Source organism: Gymnoscopelus microlampas (genome assembly GCF_963454915.1).
Source record: "Gymnoscopelus microlampas genome assembly, chromosome: 8".
NCBI lineage: Eukaryota > Metazoa > Chordata > Actinopteri > Myctophiformes > Myctophidae > Gymnoscopelus > Gymnoscopelus microlampas.
In genome coordinates, this window is record NC_139945.1 from 21,105,117 (window position 1) to 21,123,926 (window position 18,810).

General features: G+C 43.7%; 1 protein-coding gene across 1 annotated transcript in view; it reads right to left on the reverse strand.

Moving 5' to 3' along the window:
* Positions 1 to 5,862: 5,862 nt before the first annotated feature.
* The window catches only part of LOC311050396 (RNA-binding protein Nova-1-like), an 86,189-nt gene continuing 73,241 nt past the window's right edge, over positions 5,863 to 18,810 (reverse strand). Inside the window, exon 5 of the mRNA XM_084064469.1 lies at positions 5,863 to 7,417. Within this exon, the coding sequence (XP_083920595.1) occupies positions 6,383 to 7,417 (1,035 nt within the window). The 3' untranslated portion in view covers positions 5,863 to 6,382. The remainder of the gene's footprint in view (positions 7,418 to 18,810) is intronic.

Below are 18,810 nucleotides of genomic sequence, written 5' to 3' on the forward strand. Positions count from 1 at the left end.
TATAGCCTGAAACAGACAAACACTGAGAAAGAGAGAAAGCGAGAGAAAAAGAGAGAGAGAGAGAGGGTGAAAGATGGAGAGAGAGAGGAAGAGAGAGAGAGCATGCGCATCTAAATACAGAAAACACCTACAATAAGGCTACACATCTATGGTAGGCTTGCACATTAAACCCCCACCTCAGCTGGGCCTGCCTACACAGTTACACAAGAAAGTCTACACTAGTGCAAATTGTCCCTATAAGAAGTGGTAATGGAACCGTTATGTAGATTGGAGCACAGGGGAACTTGTCAGATTACAAAACATTAAAGCACCAGAAAACACAGCCAAAATTGAACGTTGTTTCTCTCCCCAAGATCTAGACCTGGGTTGCGAGAGAGAGAAAAAGAGGAGAAGAGAGAGCAAGAGAGAGGAAATTTGCAGTCAAAATGCAATTTACAATTTGTCCCACATTCTAGAAATACATGGGACAGTAGTGCAGAAGATAGTGAGCAGCAGTTCATTGTGAATTAACATCCCCACTGTCTCGATTTCTCTCTGTGGCTCTTCCTGTATCAGTCAATAACTCTCTTTACGTTAGCCCCAAACCAATTTACACATTACATCGATGGCTGTTATGCTGGAGATGGGGGCTCCATGTGTCAAAATCGAGGCCTATAAGGTGCATATCTAATGTACAACAAGACAAGCCAGAGCTCAGAGGGGAAAACAAGATAGACAGTAGATCAAGTTAGTTGAATCTCTATAAGAGCTTGACACAGCCAATTCAATGTTAGTAATGGCTTGAATACAAAACACATAAAGCAGACACAAGCTTCCACTGCATGTCAATGGTCAGGAGAGTGATATGCAAACTTATGCAGAGGTGACTACATTCATGGACAATCTCAGTTTTCATTTGAAATTACAACTATGCTGTGTGTTTGTAAGTTGTAGTACACCTTAGCCTGAAGGTTCAGTAGAAGCACACTCAGCAGATAGAAAATAATCTTATTTGATCGAAGGTTTGTTCTTATCCTTCTAAAGGCTGATTTGAAGCCTATAGACAACTTGATGACAAAATACTCATTCAGGTGTAACGTTAAATCAATATTTTGTTCATTTATGACCTGTGGACTGTGACTCAACTTGGTTGTTGCAAAAAAAACGAACTTAAATCAAACAAAGAATTTAAATAAAAGTTTGAACATGTGTAAAAGAAAATCAAAATGCTCTACCATTATTGGCATGCAAAGATTTGTCTCTGAAAATGAACGACACGCATTGCCTAATTTTTTTTTGTCACTTATTTTTGTTTCTTACATTTTTTTTGTCCACGTTTCACTTGGATATCATGCAATATAGACGTGCAAAAAAGATAACATCTATTTCCACAAAATACATTTTCATCATAACTATAAAAGGCTGTATTTAAGAATGCTAGCTAGTCACATTTTTAGCATTACAATGCTAACCTATCGCTATGGTGATTCCTCTAGCCCCAGAGTCATAGTGCTGTTGCTTTCTGGGAAACGTAGTTCCCAGCAGACTGGCTAACACGGTGGCTCCCACCTCTCATGGCAAGTAACAAAGAGGGCTTAAACAAACAAATATACAGAGACGCTCTTGTCTAATAAGTTTGCCTATTTCTTAAAAACTGTCATGGGACTATTCCCTTCCTATGTAAATCATAAATATGATTTGTTTTGGCACTTTTCACATTTTTTTTCTTTTATATAAAAGTATGTTTCTTCTTATCTAATGGTGTTTAAATCAATGCATTTACAGTTCACTCTGTAAAGACCTATTTTGGCACAGGTTTTACTTGATCACGTCGTAATTATTCTATTGTTAACTTATCAGCTTATAACAGAGCTTTTATTACATCTCCTCTCAAAACTAGCCTCACCGCAGCTAAAGGACAGATCCGATATGTTTTAACCTTGTCTTTTTAATACATAATTTATTATTAAATAGCAGCATTTTCCACAAATTAAATGTTTTAAATTGTGTAAACCTATTCAAACACCTATAGGTAAAATCCAAAAGCATCTACTGCAGAGGATAAAGGACAAGACAAGACGACATGCCACTACGTGTATTGCTTCCAGTACTCATCACATTTGATCTAGATCCCCTAACTTAATAGATTCATGTTAAAATGGCTGCCCTACAATAAAGATTCCATCCTTTTGTGGGTCAGATTGATGACTAAAAAAAAATAAACAGCCAAAATGACCGTCTCCTCACTCAGGATTCCCCAACTGTTCTAAGGTGTTCACGCACTGTTGTTGTTTTGTCACAGTTATCATTAATCCAGTCAAATGCTCAACACTGACAGAAACCAGAAATATATCCCTTGTTATCCTCTCAATATACGGGCATATTTTATACCTCCAAATGCACAACGTTCTCATCTGGAATATGCAATATAAATGTATTGATCCAAACTAACGGTCACAGGAGTGGCCCTCTAATAAAGATGCTGTTTTTACCGCGTACTGCCACCTAAAATGACACTCTTCTAAGAGTGCACATGGAACCAGGTGTGGTCGATTTCGGATGGTGCTAACCCCAGTGGCTATTGAGGTCCAATTGTTCAAGGAGACGAAAAAGAAAAGAGACTGATATCTTTTTTTCGTTTGGTAGTACTGTGGTCGTACTGGCTTTGTAAGGGCAAGCAGCAGACATGCATTGATTGTTAACACCAGACATAGTCACCCATGAGAGCAATGTGTGGTTGGAGGAGGACGAAGGGGGGTCTGGGTGAGAAGGTGTGTCAGAAATGGGGGTGCACTGAAGGACTGAGGGAGGGGGGGGTTGAGAGGTGTGGGGGTTGGGGGTGAGGCGAGTGTAGATGGTTGTTAGATGGGAGTAAAGAAGCCTCCTTTCCTTACCAAGTTGTGGAGATATGCCCTCAGTGGCGCTCCATCAGAGAGGGACACATTCACAATGAGAGCACCGTGTGTTGGGATTGTTTGGATTTGGGTTGGTTTGGTTCAAATTTCCTAGTCAGATTTGTGTTGTTAACAGTGGATGTGAGTGGATGTTCCCCCACCCGTGCCAAATTGTTTTGGGTTTCAGGGAAAACAAATGCACCCCCCTCCTCATTTACTTTACATTCCATCACTCTTCTCCTATTGGACTACAGTAGCTGTCCAGGGTTTTGCCTGCAGGATATTCATTATCAACTGTTTATTCGGAAAAAAAAATAACAGCTGAGATAGTGAAAAAAGTGACATTGGTAAATCAAATCATTCAAAAGCTACAGCACTATTACTGTCTCTTTAAGCTGCATTTAGACACCTATCGCTCTCCCCATGTCCCGCCCTCGAGTCAAAAAAACACTTTCCATGGCAACATGTAAATTCCAATCAAACCGATCCGAATGCAATTGCGGATCTCAACTGATTGATCCTCAGTCTATTCTCTTTCTCCTGCATCTGCAATCTAGATATGACGTGTATTCCTGATGAGGTTTTTCTAACATGTATACCACATATATTTCATATACGGTATGTATTGTTCCCTGCCATATGAAACCATCTAATCACAATGCCCCTATACGGCACACACCCCTGACCTCATAGGCCAAGTTAATCGCTTGCTTGCTTGCTCGCTCACTTCACAGTGCATTAAGACGAAAATTCAGTGTACTCTGATTGTAAAAAAAAAGAATAAAGAAATAAAAAAATTATAATGACCACACAAAAGAAAACAAGAACAAAAAAAACAGCATCTTCAGCAGCCTCCTGGATCTAACAGTGGGCAGTAAATCTGTTGCCATGGGAGACGTAGTGTGATTAAAAAACATGCAGTTTGCCTGAGGCAGGAAGGAGCTGAACTCCCTGGATGTTAGAAAAGGACTGTAAGTTGAAAACATCTTGCGTCTGCCCTTTACCTTATCGGCAAGAAGTACGGGCGCTTGATAAGGGCAGGGATCAGGGAAGCTGTTTATCTCCTTTATTGATATGCACGCTGCCTTAAAATAGCGGATCACTACTACCAGAGATCTGAAACTGCATCGGACAGACTCCGCAGCGCACCCCAGAATAAACGAACCCGACATTATGTTCATCCATCACGTTTCAGTGTTTTCTATATTCAATGTTTTTTTTTTGTTGCATTTCTCAGTAGTATATTGCGTCTTGGCAATACGTGCTCTTGCTCTTGTCTGTCTCCAGTGGGTTCATGGAAGGGTGGAAACACCATAGACTGAGCGCAGACTCCCTCTGGTCATCTGAGGGATAACTAATAATCTAAATTTGACAACTCAGCTTTTTGTGTTGCAATAGGGCCCCTAGCATTTTTTAGGGGGGCAAGGATAGCCATGCCAGAATATGTGGCTATGTGTTACATTGCATTCCACCTCGATATAACCATCAAGTCTCTACAGTGCAGTATGTGGTCTGAGTGGTACTGCATATTGTCACTGTCGGGCAGAAACCTTGAATATCCATGTTTCGTCTTTTTATATATATTTTTAGCCGATCTACAAGCTCACAAACTTGTGAGCTTGTAGACTGGGGATTTGTTAATATTATTGAAAAAAGATAAAATGAACAATTTCACCTATAGTGACTTGGCCCAAAATATGGAGTCCTGGGTGAAAATGGTTAAGTCTGTCTGTGGGTTTTATAAATATGTTAATATTTATAAAGATATAACTAATGAAAATAATTAACATGAGTCTGTGTGAAATAATTACTGCATGGGGTCCATTGGAACACAGGTTCTTTTTTCTATTTCCTGAAAAGTAAGTGTACAAGGCTTCTGCCCAACAGCGACAATATTCATCGTAGAAAATATTTGCTGCAAGAGGTCTCACTGCAGTCTGCATTCTATTGATATGGTCAATTCCCTTTTCTAGCACCAAAAATGGCATCATAGTATTTCAGTTCAGTGTGTGTGTTGTGTTCTTCCTGTTCTGATCTTTGACTGGATTAAAAGGTGATCCTTCATCGTAACGATCTCAGTGCCCTGGGGCGGCTTTCATCCTGGACTTAAATAAGACATATATTACACTATGTAACATTACTATTAATCTTCAATCCACTTAAATAAAAAAAAGAAAAAGATTCAAATCAAAAAATAGTTTCATTTACATTCATGTCAACCTGAATTCACAGATTTAAAAAAAATAACTTTTTATGGGTGAAGTCGTATTAATAAATAATGACGATGACGAAGATTACTACCATAATAACCATGACAACAACATTAATTGTAACCATCATAGCAGACTGCAAGAAATCCTCGCCGATAAAAATGCCACAGAATATGTGCGCTTTGCAGTGTATAGCATGTACAGTTATCTCTCTTGGTTCTAGAATTCGGACTACGTGAGGTCATCAACGTGCGCCTCGGCATTCTGTCTGAAGTCTAGAGAGGTGGTGGGGGGGAGTGTTACAGAACGACCCCCCCCCCCCCCGCAGAACACTGCACTGCTTGGGATACATTACAGGGAATACAGGGGTGAGCGAGTGAAGAAACTCCCCCGGTCAGACTCTGTTCCGTCTCCCTCCTCTCTCCCCCACCTCCCTGCCTCCACCCGCGGACAGGGGTGGGGGCTCACACTGGATTTGCAGTGTGTTGGGGGCGGGACGGAGAAGAGGGGGCTGTCGGGAAAACTTGGGAGACGTTTTTTCACTCTCGCACCAAGTCGTTTTCTAATTTACAGTCTTATTCGTTATCAAACCCTTGTAAAGGGGGTGGGGGCGGGGGGGGGGGGGGGGGTTGTGAATGGGCAGGGGCAAGGGGTAGGAACTGAGGGCAAATCAAGAACTAGAGGACCAAAGAAAAAAAAGAAACATATTGGCGGGCCACAGGGGTCCGGGGGAGGAGGGAGGTGTGGAGCTTGCCTCCACAGGGGGGGGGGGGGGGGGGCGGTTAACCCTGTAACCCCTCGACCCCCCGCTCCCTACCGCCTTCCCCTCACTGCAGCCTCTCAGGCGACCTGCCTGTCGACATGGCATTCAGCTCTGTCCATACAATACACTAACAAACCAACGAATCAACAGACAGCTTAATTTACTAAAACAAAACGAAAGCCAAAAAACAATAAAACAAAACAATAAAAAAATCCCGAAAGATCAAGACATTAAGTAATAAAACCTTATTTACATTTTACACGTTTTGTTTTCTTGGTTTTTCAGCGTGACACTCGCTCCTCTCGCTCCTCGTCGTCTTAGCACATTTTTGCTTCGCGTCAAAAAATTATTTTTTTACTTTTTTGTAATAGAGAATACTGAAAACACGCAGAAGAAAACGCGTGGACGATTCCTTCCAACATTCGTAGCTCTCCTCTCCTTTCCCATTCTCTTTTTTTTTTGTATTCCTCCCCCGAGCCCCCACTCTTTTCTCTTTTTTTCCTCTTTTCCTCCTCTTTTCCCAGTGGCTGTCAGGTTTACCCCACCTTCTGTGGGTTGGTGGCACGTACCCCCTGCTCATAGGTGATTCGCTGGCTGATCAGGTACTGTGCAGCCTGCGTGGCAGCCTGGGAACCCGTGATGGTCACCTTCCTATTTCTGGTTCCAGGGATGAACTCGCCCTTCTTAGAGATCTGGATCCTGGCGCCGGTAAGCTCCTGGTACTCCACTAGCGTCTTTCCGCCCTTCCCCAAGATGGCTCCCACCAGGTTCTCTGGCACGGCGATCTCGACCACTTCTTTAGCGCCTTCGCCTAGCTTCTCTGTGGCGAGAAGGGACGAGGCGATCAGCGGTGACGCGGCGCTCATATAGCCATTGGTGGCCCCCGCGCCACCCATCCCAGCCAGGGATCCCAGGGAGAAGCCGCCGAGCTGCGCTGCATTGTGAGCCTGGACGCTGGTGGACGCGTCAGTGGCGTAGGACGCTAGCAGGTTCGCTGCGGCGGCGGCCGCTGGGTTAGCATTAGCTGCTACCGCGGCTAGTACCCCGGAGGCAGCGGCAGGGTTGAGCCCCAGGCCGAGGGAGTTGGTGTTGTAGCCATAACTGGCCAGGGTGTTGAGGGCAGACGTGATGGTCAGCAGGTCGTTGCCTGAGAAGCTGTTCATGGGGCTTTGGAAAGCCCCTACGCCGGCCATGGTGGCTTGGCCCAGCAAGGAGGAGGCCTGGGCTGCAGCCTGGGCCGCCGCAGACGGCATGCCGACCTCGGCCGAGTTGGCGTACGGGGAGCCCGTGGGATTGGAGTTGGCGACGGGCCCCGAGATGTTAGAGTAGGATATGTTCAGGCAGGAGGAGCTCTGAGGGTCTTCTTGGATCTTCTGGACGATGATCTCCACGGCTTTGCGGTTCTGCTCGGGCTCCCCGCTGATGGTCACCACGCGCTCCTGGAGGTTGATGCCCTCGGGCTTCTGGGAAAGCTGGACCCACGCCCCTGACTGCTCCATGACCGCCTTGACCGTGGCGCCGCCTTTTCCAATGATCAGCCCCGCCGTGCTGTTGGGGACGATCAGCTTAGCCTGGTGGGAGGGAGGGAAGAGGTGGTTGGCATGGGGTAATGAGAGAAGGGGTCAGAGAGGTATGTAGGAAGGAGATAACAGAGCGGGTGAGTGGAGTAGTAGGTAAGAAATGAGGGAAAGGGGGGAAAAGAGAAAGAAATTGTATTATGTCATGTCCCATTGCTAATGCTGTGTGATCAATACTTTAAACCAGTGGTCTTCAACAGGGGGTCCGGGACCCCTAGGGGGTCCTCAGAGCAACTATAGGGGGGTCCGCCAAAACTTTGTGGGATCGGATTTTACATTAACCCTAGAATTCCTTTTCTAAGGGGAACTTTAGCCAAAAATAGCACATCTACAAGCTCACAACTAGCTTGTGGATCTGCTATTTTTGGCAAAGAGGTATAGGTGTAGAGGGAAAAAATAGCAAGTAAAAAAAAAGTTTAATCTGAAACACAATTTTATGCAATGTAGAGGGGGTCCCTGCTTCATCTCTCTCTCAACTAGGGGGTCCTTGGCCTGAAAACGTTGAAGACCCCTGCTTTAAACACATATTGGCCAGTATGCAGTGAAATGCAAACATTTCAGACATTGTGCAGTGGGAGAATTCTTCATTATTCTATAACAAATTAAACTTGTTTTGTTTAAAATTCAATCGTCACAAGTATTAGCAATATAACTTATTTTAGCTTTCCAACAGAGAAATTGTGTTTTGTCTGTTGGTCTTGGCTAGTTAAGCTAACATAGGGAAATGGGATTTGAATGACTTGAGTGTTTTTTCAAAGGTGTTATAGATTATAGATGACAAAGACGAAAAAATCAAGTCAAAGAGGCGAAGAAGGACTCCGATGTGTGTGTGTGTGTGTGTGTGTGTGTGTGTGTGTGTGTGTGTGTGTGTGTGTGTGTGTGTGTGTGTGTGTGTGTGTGTGTGTGTGTGTGTGTGTGTGAACATGCACTTGTCACTTGTCACAGGAAGAGTCACAGGAAGAGAGAGAGAGACAGACAGACAGACAGACAGACAGAGAGACAGAGAGAGAGAGAGAGAGAGAGGACTGCTTCAACACAGCAGATGTGACAGAGGAAGATACACAGTGGTATGCAGAGAAGAGAGTGAGATTTAGTGAAGTAGGCCTACAGAGAGCTTGACAGAAGGAGAGCAATTAAAGAAAAGAAAAAGAAAGTGGGAATATACACAAATTTGAGAAATAGGAAGAAAAGGTGTGTGTGTGTGTGTGCGTGCGCGAGAGAGAGAGAATTCTAAAGAGGCTCCTCATGAAAGAAAAAAACAAAAAAACATTGACTCCCAAGGGTCAGCGTTGTCATGGAAACTCAGCTCCAGTATTCAAGGGGTAGTGAATGGGAGTGACGAGTTAACACATAAACGCACACAAAACTACACACATGCACATAGAGAGCCATACAGACGTAGTATCATTTCCAGTATTCATACTGCTGTATGTCTTTGCACTGCAAGGCCATTCACACAGGTAAAGAGGACAAGCCTTCGCCCTATCAAAACACACTGGAATGTCCATATTAACACTGCTGTCTCTTGATGGAGAAAACAAAGTAGAGGTTCACTCTTTTTTCTTTTTGACGCAGTCAAGTTGTGACGCAGTCTACGGATTGATCCACAATCTTGCAAATGCATGTGTCAGTGTGTACAAATAAAAACAAAGACTGGAGAAAGTCATCCCTACCAACGTTCGATTGTGAAAATCTGCAACCGTGACTCATAGAAAAACAAGTTGTTGACAACAAGTCAACAACAAGTGGTTGAGAAAATATTTGTTGTTTGTTTGCTTTCCGGTTGAAAGGACAGATGGCAGACATTTCTGCTTTTAACGAGTGAGGACATTTGCATATGATGTTCTATCTTGGGGCAGTAGTGAGCCATGCTTTAAGAGGTGTGTGTGTGTGTGTGTGTGTGTGTGTGTGTGTGTGCGTGTGCGTGTGTGTGCGTGTGTGCGTGTGTGTGTGGGCGGTGGGGGCACAGACAGTGTTTTGTGTGACGGCAAATCTGTTGAATATCTATATTTGCTCTCTGTGCATGGTTGCTTCAATAGATACTGTATAGATATGCATATGTGTTTGTGTGCATGTGGGCGCATTCAAAGACCACTTGGAACCTTTGATGCCACTCCGATCAGTGCCCCCGCTCACATACATAACGCTGCTATCTACTGTCTCATCTCAATGACAAACATGCTCATATAGAGAGAAGAGGGAGGGTCGGTGGGTGGGTGGGTGGGTGGGTGGGTGGGTGGAAGGAAAGGTGGAGGAAGGCAGGGCTAAAGAGATATTTGAAGAAAGGGGAAAAAAATTGACCATGAGCGAAAGAAAAAAGGACGGAGGAAAAAAAGGAGAAAGACAAAAGAGAGATAGATGGAGAAGATCAATTCATCATGCAGAGAGGGAGAGAGAGGCCGTGAGAGAAAGAAAAAGCGGGATGAAGGATCAACCTAGCATACAATAAAAGAACACGAAGGCCATGCCAATTACCACCCCCACAGCTCTCTCTCTCTCTCTCTCTCTCTGCCCCTCTCTCTTTCATCCTCATTTCTTCATCTCCCTTCTGTTTGCTGCGGTTTTAACCCATTAAGACCTGAAGCCGATTCTACAAATGTCTTCTAAATCCCAACAGTATTCTGATAAAACGTATGTTTCTATATCAGTGGTGCTCAAACTTTTTCATGTCAAGGACCCCCAAAATGATATGTATTTGGCCGCCGACCCCCATCTCAAAATATGTTGTTCCAGGGACCCCAAAGATTGGAGTTAAAAATGTTCGTTTTAAAACAATATATATTCAAAGATTTGCAAAATTTTGCACGATTTTTCAAAAATAGCCAAAGTGTAAAATAATGCTTTTTTAGCTCAAATCCAAAAATGACACCGATGCGTCCCAGGTCTTAATAGGTTAAGCCTATCAACGCTGCCGCGGCAGCGGCCCTGAATCCATGGCACATTGTCACACAGCATTCCACGGCTCTCTACGCCGCGGCTCTCTCAAGCTATGTGGAAGATGAATTTACATAGAAATGGGAAAATTAGCGCGAGGCAAGGAGAAGCCGATAACAAAACAAGAAAAAAACCTTTGCCGACTTCAAACCCCAAAGACCGCATTACTTATTCACTTTTCACATCATTTCGCCTCAAATATTACAGAATTATCTTTCCCCCTTGAGTGTTTGTTTGTGGTGCTGGCGGCAATTCACCTCTCTACCGGATTAACAGGGGCTGATATTTCACTGTTTACTTTTGTTCCTTCATCGCTCTCTCTGAGAACGAGAAGAAGTTGGTAATCTGTTTATGTAGGTAGTTGTTCATTTATTTATTGCCCCCAGACAAGTGTTGAGGCTGGAGCCAAAGGCAGTTTAGTTTGAACACTTGTTTTGTCTGCCATTGACAGTGTTTTAGTGAGGTAATGCTTTTTTTTTTTTTTTTTTTGTATGAACTCCTTATAAGTCCTTATCATTGCCCGCATTTATATTGGGCCCCTATATCCGTCAATCAAAAGGAAACAACAATTTCGAGCTACTGAAATGTTTGGCATAATTTATGTTCTTGAAGCATTTGACTTAAATTAAAAAAATATATACTACACAACCGAAAATACGGGTCAATTTAAATTCATTGTTTAGTAAACATAGTATATATGTCAGAAGCTCATAAATCCAATATTTCAACAGGGGGTGCTATGGCCCATATGCCTTTAAATGTGGCACCATTACAAAAACGAATATAAGAAATGTAACATTTAAGCTTCGACTACTCTTGAAAATCCCCAATTATTGTCACCTCACAGTCTGCATAGCCGGGTACAATTTAATATCCAATTCTTTGCGAATCGAAAACATATTCAATACAATTATTTCTTCTTGGCAAGCTTTCCATTGGAATATCCCTGGTATCTCTGTTTTATGGCTGTGCAAAAGAGTGGCATCTACTTTTTTTTTCAAACCGTCTGGAGAAAAACAACAGATAAACGCGGAGGAGGACGAGGGAGAGCGATAGAGGAGGGATGAAGAATAAAAGAAGCAGGAGGGAGGGAGGAATAGACCATTTTTATCCAAGGACACTTTCATCTTCTGCTTTGTGAACACACACACACACACACACACACACACACACACACACACACACACACACACACACACACACACACACACACACACACACACACACACACACACAGAGCGTAAAGATGAAGCGCTGTAGGAGGATGAGCAGTGTGGATGTTGCTGTGTGATCCCTCCTGGTACTAATGATCACATCCATACACCCAGCATACACCCAGCTGACTGCCATGCGGCTAATGAGGTTCACTGTTTCACATCCCACTGTCCTCTGTACCTTCCAATGATTTGACTTATTTCTGTCTGTCTGTCTGTCTGTCTGTCTGTCTGTCTGTCTGTCTGCTTTTATTAGTACTTTGCCTGTGTAATTCCATTAAATGTACATGTTTAACTATATAAAGGTGTACTTGCGCAAGCCCTACTCAGTACTGTATGTACTGTACTGTACTCTCTCTCACACACACGCACGCACGCACGCACGCACGCACGCACGCACGCAGGCTCACACCCACACGGCGCAGGGCGTTTTAGTATCAAAGCATCATCTTAATCCCGAGTCTATTTAGCTGATGCTGTTGATTTGGACCCTAATGTCCAACGCTGCCAGGCAGCATGTCTACCCACAATGCTCTGCTCACGTCAACCTTTCTGCACAGAGTAGCTGATTATATGACAGGCTGCAGTGCGTAGCTATGCAGCCATTGTTTTACTGCTTGCCTCATTCAGCTTTCTTTTTATTGTATTTTTTAAATCAATGTTTCCTTTTGTGTGTGCGCGCGCGTGTGTGTGTGTGTGCAGGGGTGGGGGTTGGTGTCCCCTGCTTTCTTTTCTTTTGTCTGTGTTTTCCCCTTGGAGAAGTTTTCTATACACGGGAGAGAACTTGATGCTAATTTAATTTGATTGCTTTCCTTTATTTGATTGTTTAAGCACTTTAGTGAACTGTATACTTACAGTATCACTATTTTGGGCGGCAGTGGCTCAGGGGTACCGGGTAGAGTGAACTGGAAACCGCAAGGTTCCCAGTTCGATCCCGGACTGGGGGGCTCCCCCAGAGTTAGTGTCGAAGTGTCCTTGAGCAAGACTCTGAACCCCTAATTGCTCCTGATGAGCAGGTTGGTGCCTTGCATGGTTTCCTCCACCATCGGTGTATGAATGTGTGTGTGAATGGGTGAATGTAATGCACAATCTATGTAAAGCGCTTTGGATAAAAAAAAAGCGCTATATAAATGCACCATTTACCATTTACTATTGTGCCCAGCTAAGGAGAATGGTGAGAATATCTGCACATGCACGGTCTGCGGTACACATGTACACAGCATGACACTTTGACCTGCTGTAGTGGAGACAGGTAGTGTTGCCTGAGGTCACGGCTGTGAGTGTTTTTGTCCCTGGGGGGCAGAGACAGTAAGCAGCGTGCTGCTGTCTTTGAGCAGAAATACAGCATTTTATATGAGTGAGAGGAGATGGAGTAAAGAGATAAACAAAACATTGCGCTTGGTTTCATCACCCAAAACCGTCAATCACGGATGTGTGTGTTTGTGCTTGTGCGTGTGCGTGTGCATGTATGTGTGTGTATATAGATATAGCAAATAGTTATGATAGTGTAAGGGTGTACTGGGCGTACTGGGCGTCAATGTGGAAAAACTATTTAACAAACAGGCAAACAAACAAACTTCATAAAAAGCATACATACTCTCTCTCTCTCTGTCTCTCTCTCTCTCTCTCTCTCCCTCTCTCTCTCACAGGCACTTATTAGAGAAACGCAGCGTGTAGGTTTGCTGTACTGTAGCGGCGTCATAGTTTGACACAGTTTGTACTGAAACACTCTCATCAATGTTCACCAAAGTGTTCATTGAACCCCCCCCCCCCCCCCATTCCCTGTCTCTTATCTGTCACAATCAGTTCGTTCCATCTCTCCTCCTCCTCTGCAGTTCTTCCTCTCTGTGTGCAGTGCATCATGGGATATAGAGGAGCGCTTACAGGGAAGAGTCATCTTCCTGTTTGAGCTCGCCAGCGTTCCATCAAGGCCATAGGGCATCAGTATTGTCTTTGGACACCAGCATTCACACACACACACGCGCGCACACACACAGACACACACACACACACACACACACACACACACACACACACACACACACACACACACACACACACACACACACACACACACACACACACACACACACACACACACACACACACACAGACACAGATACATGAATCTGCAGACAAACGGACACAGATACACACAGCAGTGTTAAGGGACAACTGTTTGTGGGTGTGGGGAGTTTGATCTTTGAAGTCTTAAGCAGGGGACTTTAGCTTAATCTGCCTTCTCCTAAGCTTACCCCCCTCTCTATCTCTCTCTCTCTCTCTCTCTCTCTCTCTCTCTCTCTCTCTCTCTCTCTCTCTCTCTCTCTCTCTCTCTCTCTCTCTCTCTCTCTCACTCTCTCTCTCTCTCACTCTCTCTCTTTCACTGTTACACACACGTGCTCGCGTGCATACGCACTCACGCACGCACGCACGCACGCACGCACGCACGCACGCACACCTTGCCCACTCTGCCCAGCATTCATCTTTTTTGACCTGCCAGTGTTATGTCAATGAATTATACATGATGTGTGCCACGGCTTCCATGCTTTTATAACTGTATCTTTTGTTGTGTTGCTGTTCAGTTGCCGTATCACATTTCTGTGAGCTGGGGAGTTTTTCAGAGATTGGCACTAGCTTTTTGTCAGGAGATACCGTAACTAGCTTTGCTAAACTCACGACTTTTACGGTTCTCGTCATTAACAATGAAAATGACCCGCACACTGTACTTGCACGGTGCAAGAATGAATTGTAACGATTGTCTCTGTCGGGTGGAAACCTCATATGTCCGAAACTGTTACTTTTCCGGATTCAAATTCAAAAATTCCAAAAGTAGCAGATCTACAAGCTAAAAAAATAAATAAGCACAAAACGTTATAATATGGAGATAAGAGGTTTATGCCCGACAGCGAAGAATCCGACAATATCATATAATGTAATAAATAAAATTCAAACAACTTGTTCAACAACCTGTTGAAAGCGCCGGTGGAATCTCTCACATGGTATTCGGAGCCCAGTGTGACGCACAGCGGGGTCCAGTCCAGTCTACTCTTTTCGGAGAATGGCCCCGTATGACTTATGGTCAGCTCTTTGGCACACTGCTCTCATTAACCCATTAAGACCTGAGGCCGATTCTTATTAATGCCATCTAAATCCTCTCAGTTTTCTGAAAAACGTACGTTTCTATATCAGTGGTTCTCAAACGTTTTCATGTCAAGGACCCTCAAAATTATATTTATTTGACCGCAGACCCCCATCTCAAAATATTTTGTTCCAGGGACCCGCAGAAGATTTGAGTTAAAAATGTTCCCTTTAAAAGAATATAAATATATTATTTTTCAAAAATAGCAGATCTACAAGCTCGTAGCACGGCACTTGGTGCCGTGCTACGAGCTTGTAGATCTGCTATTTTTGAATAGCCAAAGTGTAAAATAATGCTTTTTAGCTCAAATCAAAAGATGACACAGATGCGTCCCAGGTCTTAATGGGTTAAAGGGATGAACGTTTGTCTGGGAGGAGAATCATTCCATATGTGAGCACAAATGGAAACAAATGACACACACACACACACACACACACACACACACACACACACACACACACACACACACACACACACACACACACACACACACACACACACACACACACACACACACACACACACACACACACACGCTGGTATGTCTCTGAGCTGGTGTTGCGATGCACTGCATGAATAGGACAGTATTATCTCATGACTGAAATAGCAAGCCTATATGTTACAAACCCCAAATGCACAAGGCTATATATACTATGAGAGTAATGTCTCTCCTCTGGCAATTATGTCTATTGTAGTCACACTGGTGCAGACATACATGTAGAGTGGCCTGTGTGTGTGTGTGTGTGTGTGTGTGTGTGTGTGTGTGTGTGTGTGTGTGTGTGTGTGTGTGTGTGTGTGTGTGTGTGTGTGTGTGTGTGTGTGTGTGTGTGTGTGTGTGTGTGTGTGTGTGTGTGTGTGTGGTGGGCAGCTTTGATGATGGAGAGGGCCACTATATTTCCACACCGACTCCAGAGGACCACATTGCATAATACTGTCTCTCTGTATTTTTACTTTTTTCACCATTCTTTGTCACACAAAAGTAGCAAAAATAGCCGATCTACAAGCTCAAAACGTGTCGCACTGCGACGCGTTTTGAGCTTGTACATCTGCTATTTTTGCAATGTTTTTATTGGAATCCAGAATTTGTTTTTGCTATTTTTGAATTGGAATCCTGAAAAGTAACATTTTAATTTAATTTCAAATGCATTTAGTTATACTTATGGGTATAAATCAATAATATATCAGTAATCCGATATTAACCTGCGGGCCACATTAACCCATTGATACCTGGAACGCATCTGTGTCACTTTAGATGTCTTTTGCTATTCAAAAATAGCAGATATACAAGCTCATAGCACGGCACCGAGTGCCGCGCTATGAGCTTGTAGATCTGCTATTTTTGGAAAAATCGCGAAAATAATTTTTTTATATGTTTTTCCGATTTTTTTTTTAGGATTTTGCATTTTTTTTAGACGCTGCCTCAGGTCTTAATGGGTTAAGGGAAGGTGGGGGCCGCATGTGGCCCCCGGGCCGCCAGTTGCCCATGTATGCACTGGACTATATTCATCGTGGCGTTTCCACTCTGTATCTGGCATGCTGCTCTTCATGTACACTGTACTGTGTGTCTCTTCCTCTCCCTGGCTGTGCTCCTGTTGTCTACTAGCAGGATCACTGGTTGACCTGTGAGCCCCTCCATCTCCACAGTGCTGATGACACCAGAAATAGACTTGCCCTTGCCAGGCCAGGAGAGAGAGAGTGTGTGTGTGTGTGTGTGTGTGTGTGTGTGTGTGTGTGTGTGTGTGTGTGTGTGTGTGTGTGTGTGTGTGTGTGTGTGTGTGTGTGTGTGTGTGTGTGTGTGTGTGTGTGTGTGTGTGTGTGTGTGTGTGTGTGTGTGTGTGTGTGCGTGCGTGCGTGCGAAATAGCCCTCTCCTTGTTGATGCAAATAGCGGCATCTGCCAAGCTTAATGTTCCACTAAGTATCCTCTGTGTTTGCGTGTGTGTGCGAGCGTGCACGTGTGTGTGTGTGTGTTTGCGCGTGCACAGTGAAATCCTCAGTGTTGCAACTCTGAGAGTGTAAATATAGGACCCAAAAAGAGTTGAGCGTTGCCGTGACGATGACGATGCACAGTGGGACAGAGAAAAGAGAGGGGAGGAGGGAAACAGAGAATATGGCAGAAAGAAAAGAGTTCAGGTAAAGGGTTAGAGGAAATGGAGGTACACATTAACATCTGAAGAGTGTACAAATGGAACCAAATGGACCCATGGGTCAGACGTGTTTAATGTCCATGATATCAAAATAGTGAAAAGAAATAAGAGTCCGCGCACCGGAATATGCTAAAAAAAAAAAAGATCAAAGGTTTAATACCAGGCTCGAAACGTCACGGCAACGGTCGGTGGTAATAAACCTTTTTGATCGTATTCCAGTGTGCAGACTCTATTTTGTTACTGTTGTTCGCTTCTGCCCAGTGGTGGAAAAAGTACTCAAATGTTTTACTTAAGTAAAAGTATCAATACTGCAATGCAGAAATACTCTGTTACAAGTAAAAGTCCAGAAAAAAAATGTGCTTCAGTAAAAGTAGAAATGTATTGTTATCAAAATGTACTTAAAGTAGCAAAAGTAAAAGTACTAAAATGTTTGAAAATAGCAGATCTACAAGCTCACAACGCATCGCATCCCGACACGTTGTGAGCTTGTAGGTATAAAATAGGGCTAAAGTGGTTAATGTATGTTTCATAATGTAATCATTTATTATAAAAACATACATTAACCACTTTAGTCATATTTTATACCTAGGCTATTTGAAAATAGCTGATCTACAAGCTCACAAGGTTGTAGCTCTGCTATTTTCAGACATTTTAGTACTTTTTGATACCAATACTTTTGTACTTTAACTCAAGTGATTTTTTTAATTCCGGACTTTTACTTGTAACAGAGTACTTCTACATTGCAGCATTGATACTTTTACTTAAGTACTTTTTCCACCACTGCTACACACTTATATATCCATGGGTCCACGCAGCGAAAGCCTCAGTGATAGTTTAACTGTGCAGAATAAAAATAATTGGACCCTTATCTCCCCTAAGGCGGTGTTTCACACGTCCACTTGTGGGGACCCAGCAGCACTGCTGGTTTTCATTTGACATGGTTAGTAGGGGGCACATTTAGACCTGGGACACCAGCAGGTGACTGCCATTAACCACCTGGGACTCCAGCATTAGATAGCACTGTCCAACTGTCCAATAGTGGGGACAGACAGACAGACAGACAGACAGACAGACAGACAGACAGACAGACAGACAGAGAGAGACACGCACACACACACACACACACACACACACACACACACACACACACACACACACACACACACACACACACACACACACACACACACACATCCGCACGCACACGCACGCGAGAGAGAGACAGACAGAGGGACAGACAGACAGACAGAGAGCACACACACGCACGCACACGTGCACGCACACACAGAGAGAGACGGAGAGACAGACAGAGAGATGCAGACACACACACACACACACACACACACACACACACACACACACACACACACACACACACACACACACACACACACACACACACACACACACACACACACACACACACACACAGAGAGAGATAGAGAGGCGGAGAGACAGACAGAGAGAGGCATACAGAACCACAGCACGTTAAAAGTGAAATTGCCACCTCTTTTCTGGTCATAACATTTTATTAGCTGATCCTTCATTAAGGGACTTCCTTAAGTGCCTACTGTGAGCGATATTAGGAAAATGTAAGTCAAGTGAAAAAAAAAGAAAAAAAACCTGTCAAACTATTACTGGTAAATTCTAGTTCAGTTAATTTCCCGGGCAGCCTGCCTTATTTATTTATTTTTTTGCTGGGCACTCCAATAAACACAATCAGCAGTGTTTTGTTAGTGGGATCATGTCCTTGTCACCGCTCTAGCGACTCCTACTGGTTGGTCAGGGTATCTGTTCAGTGGGGAGAGGATCTGGCGGAGAAAGCATAACCTCTGCGTGTATTACACTCTCCTGGCCAAACTCCTGGCTGACACGCGATGTATACACAGCAAATAAATTATATATATACTGTGTGTACTGTATATACAGTATATAAATTATATATATCGTCTCTG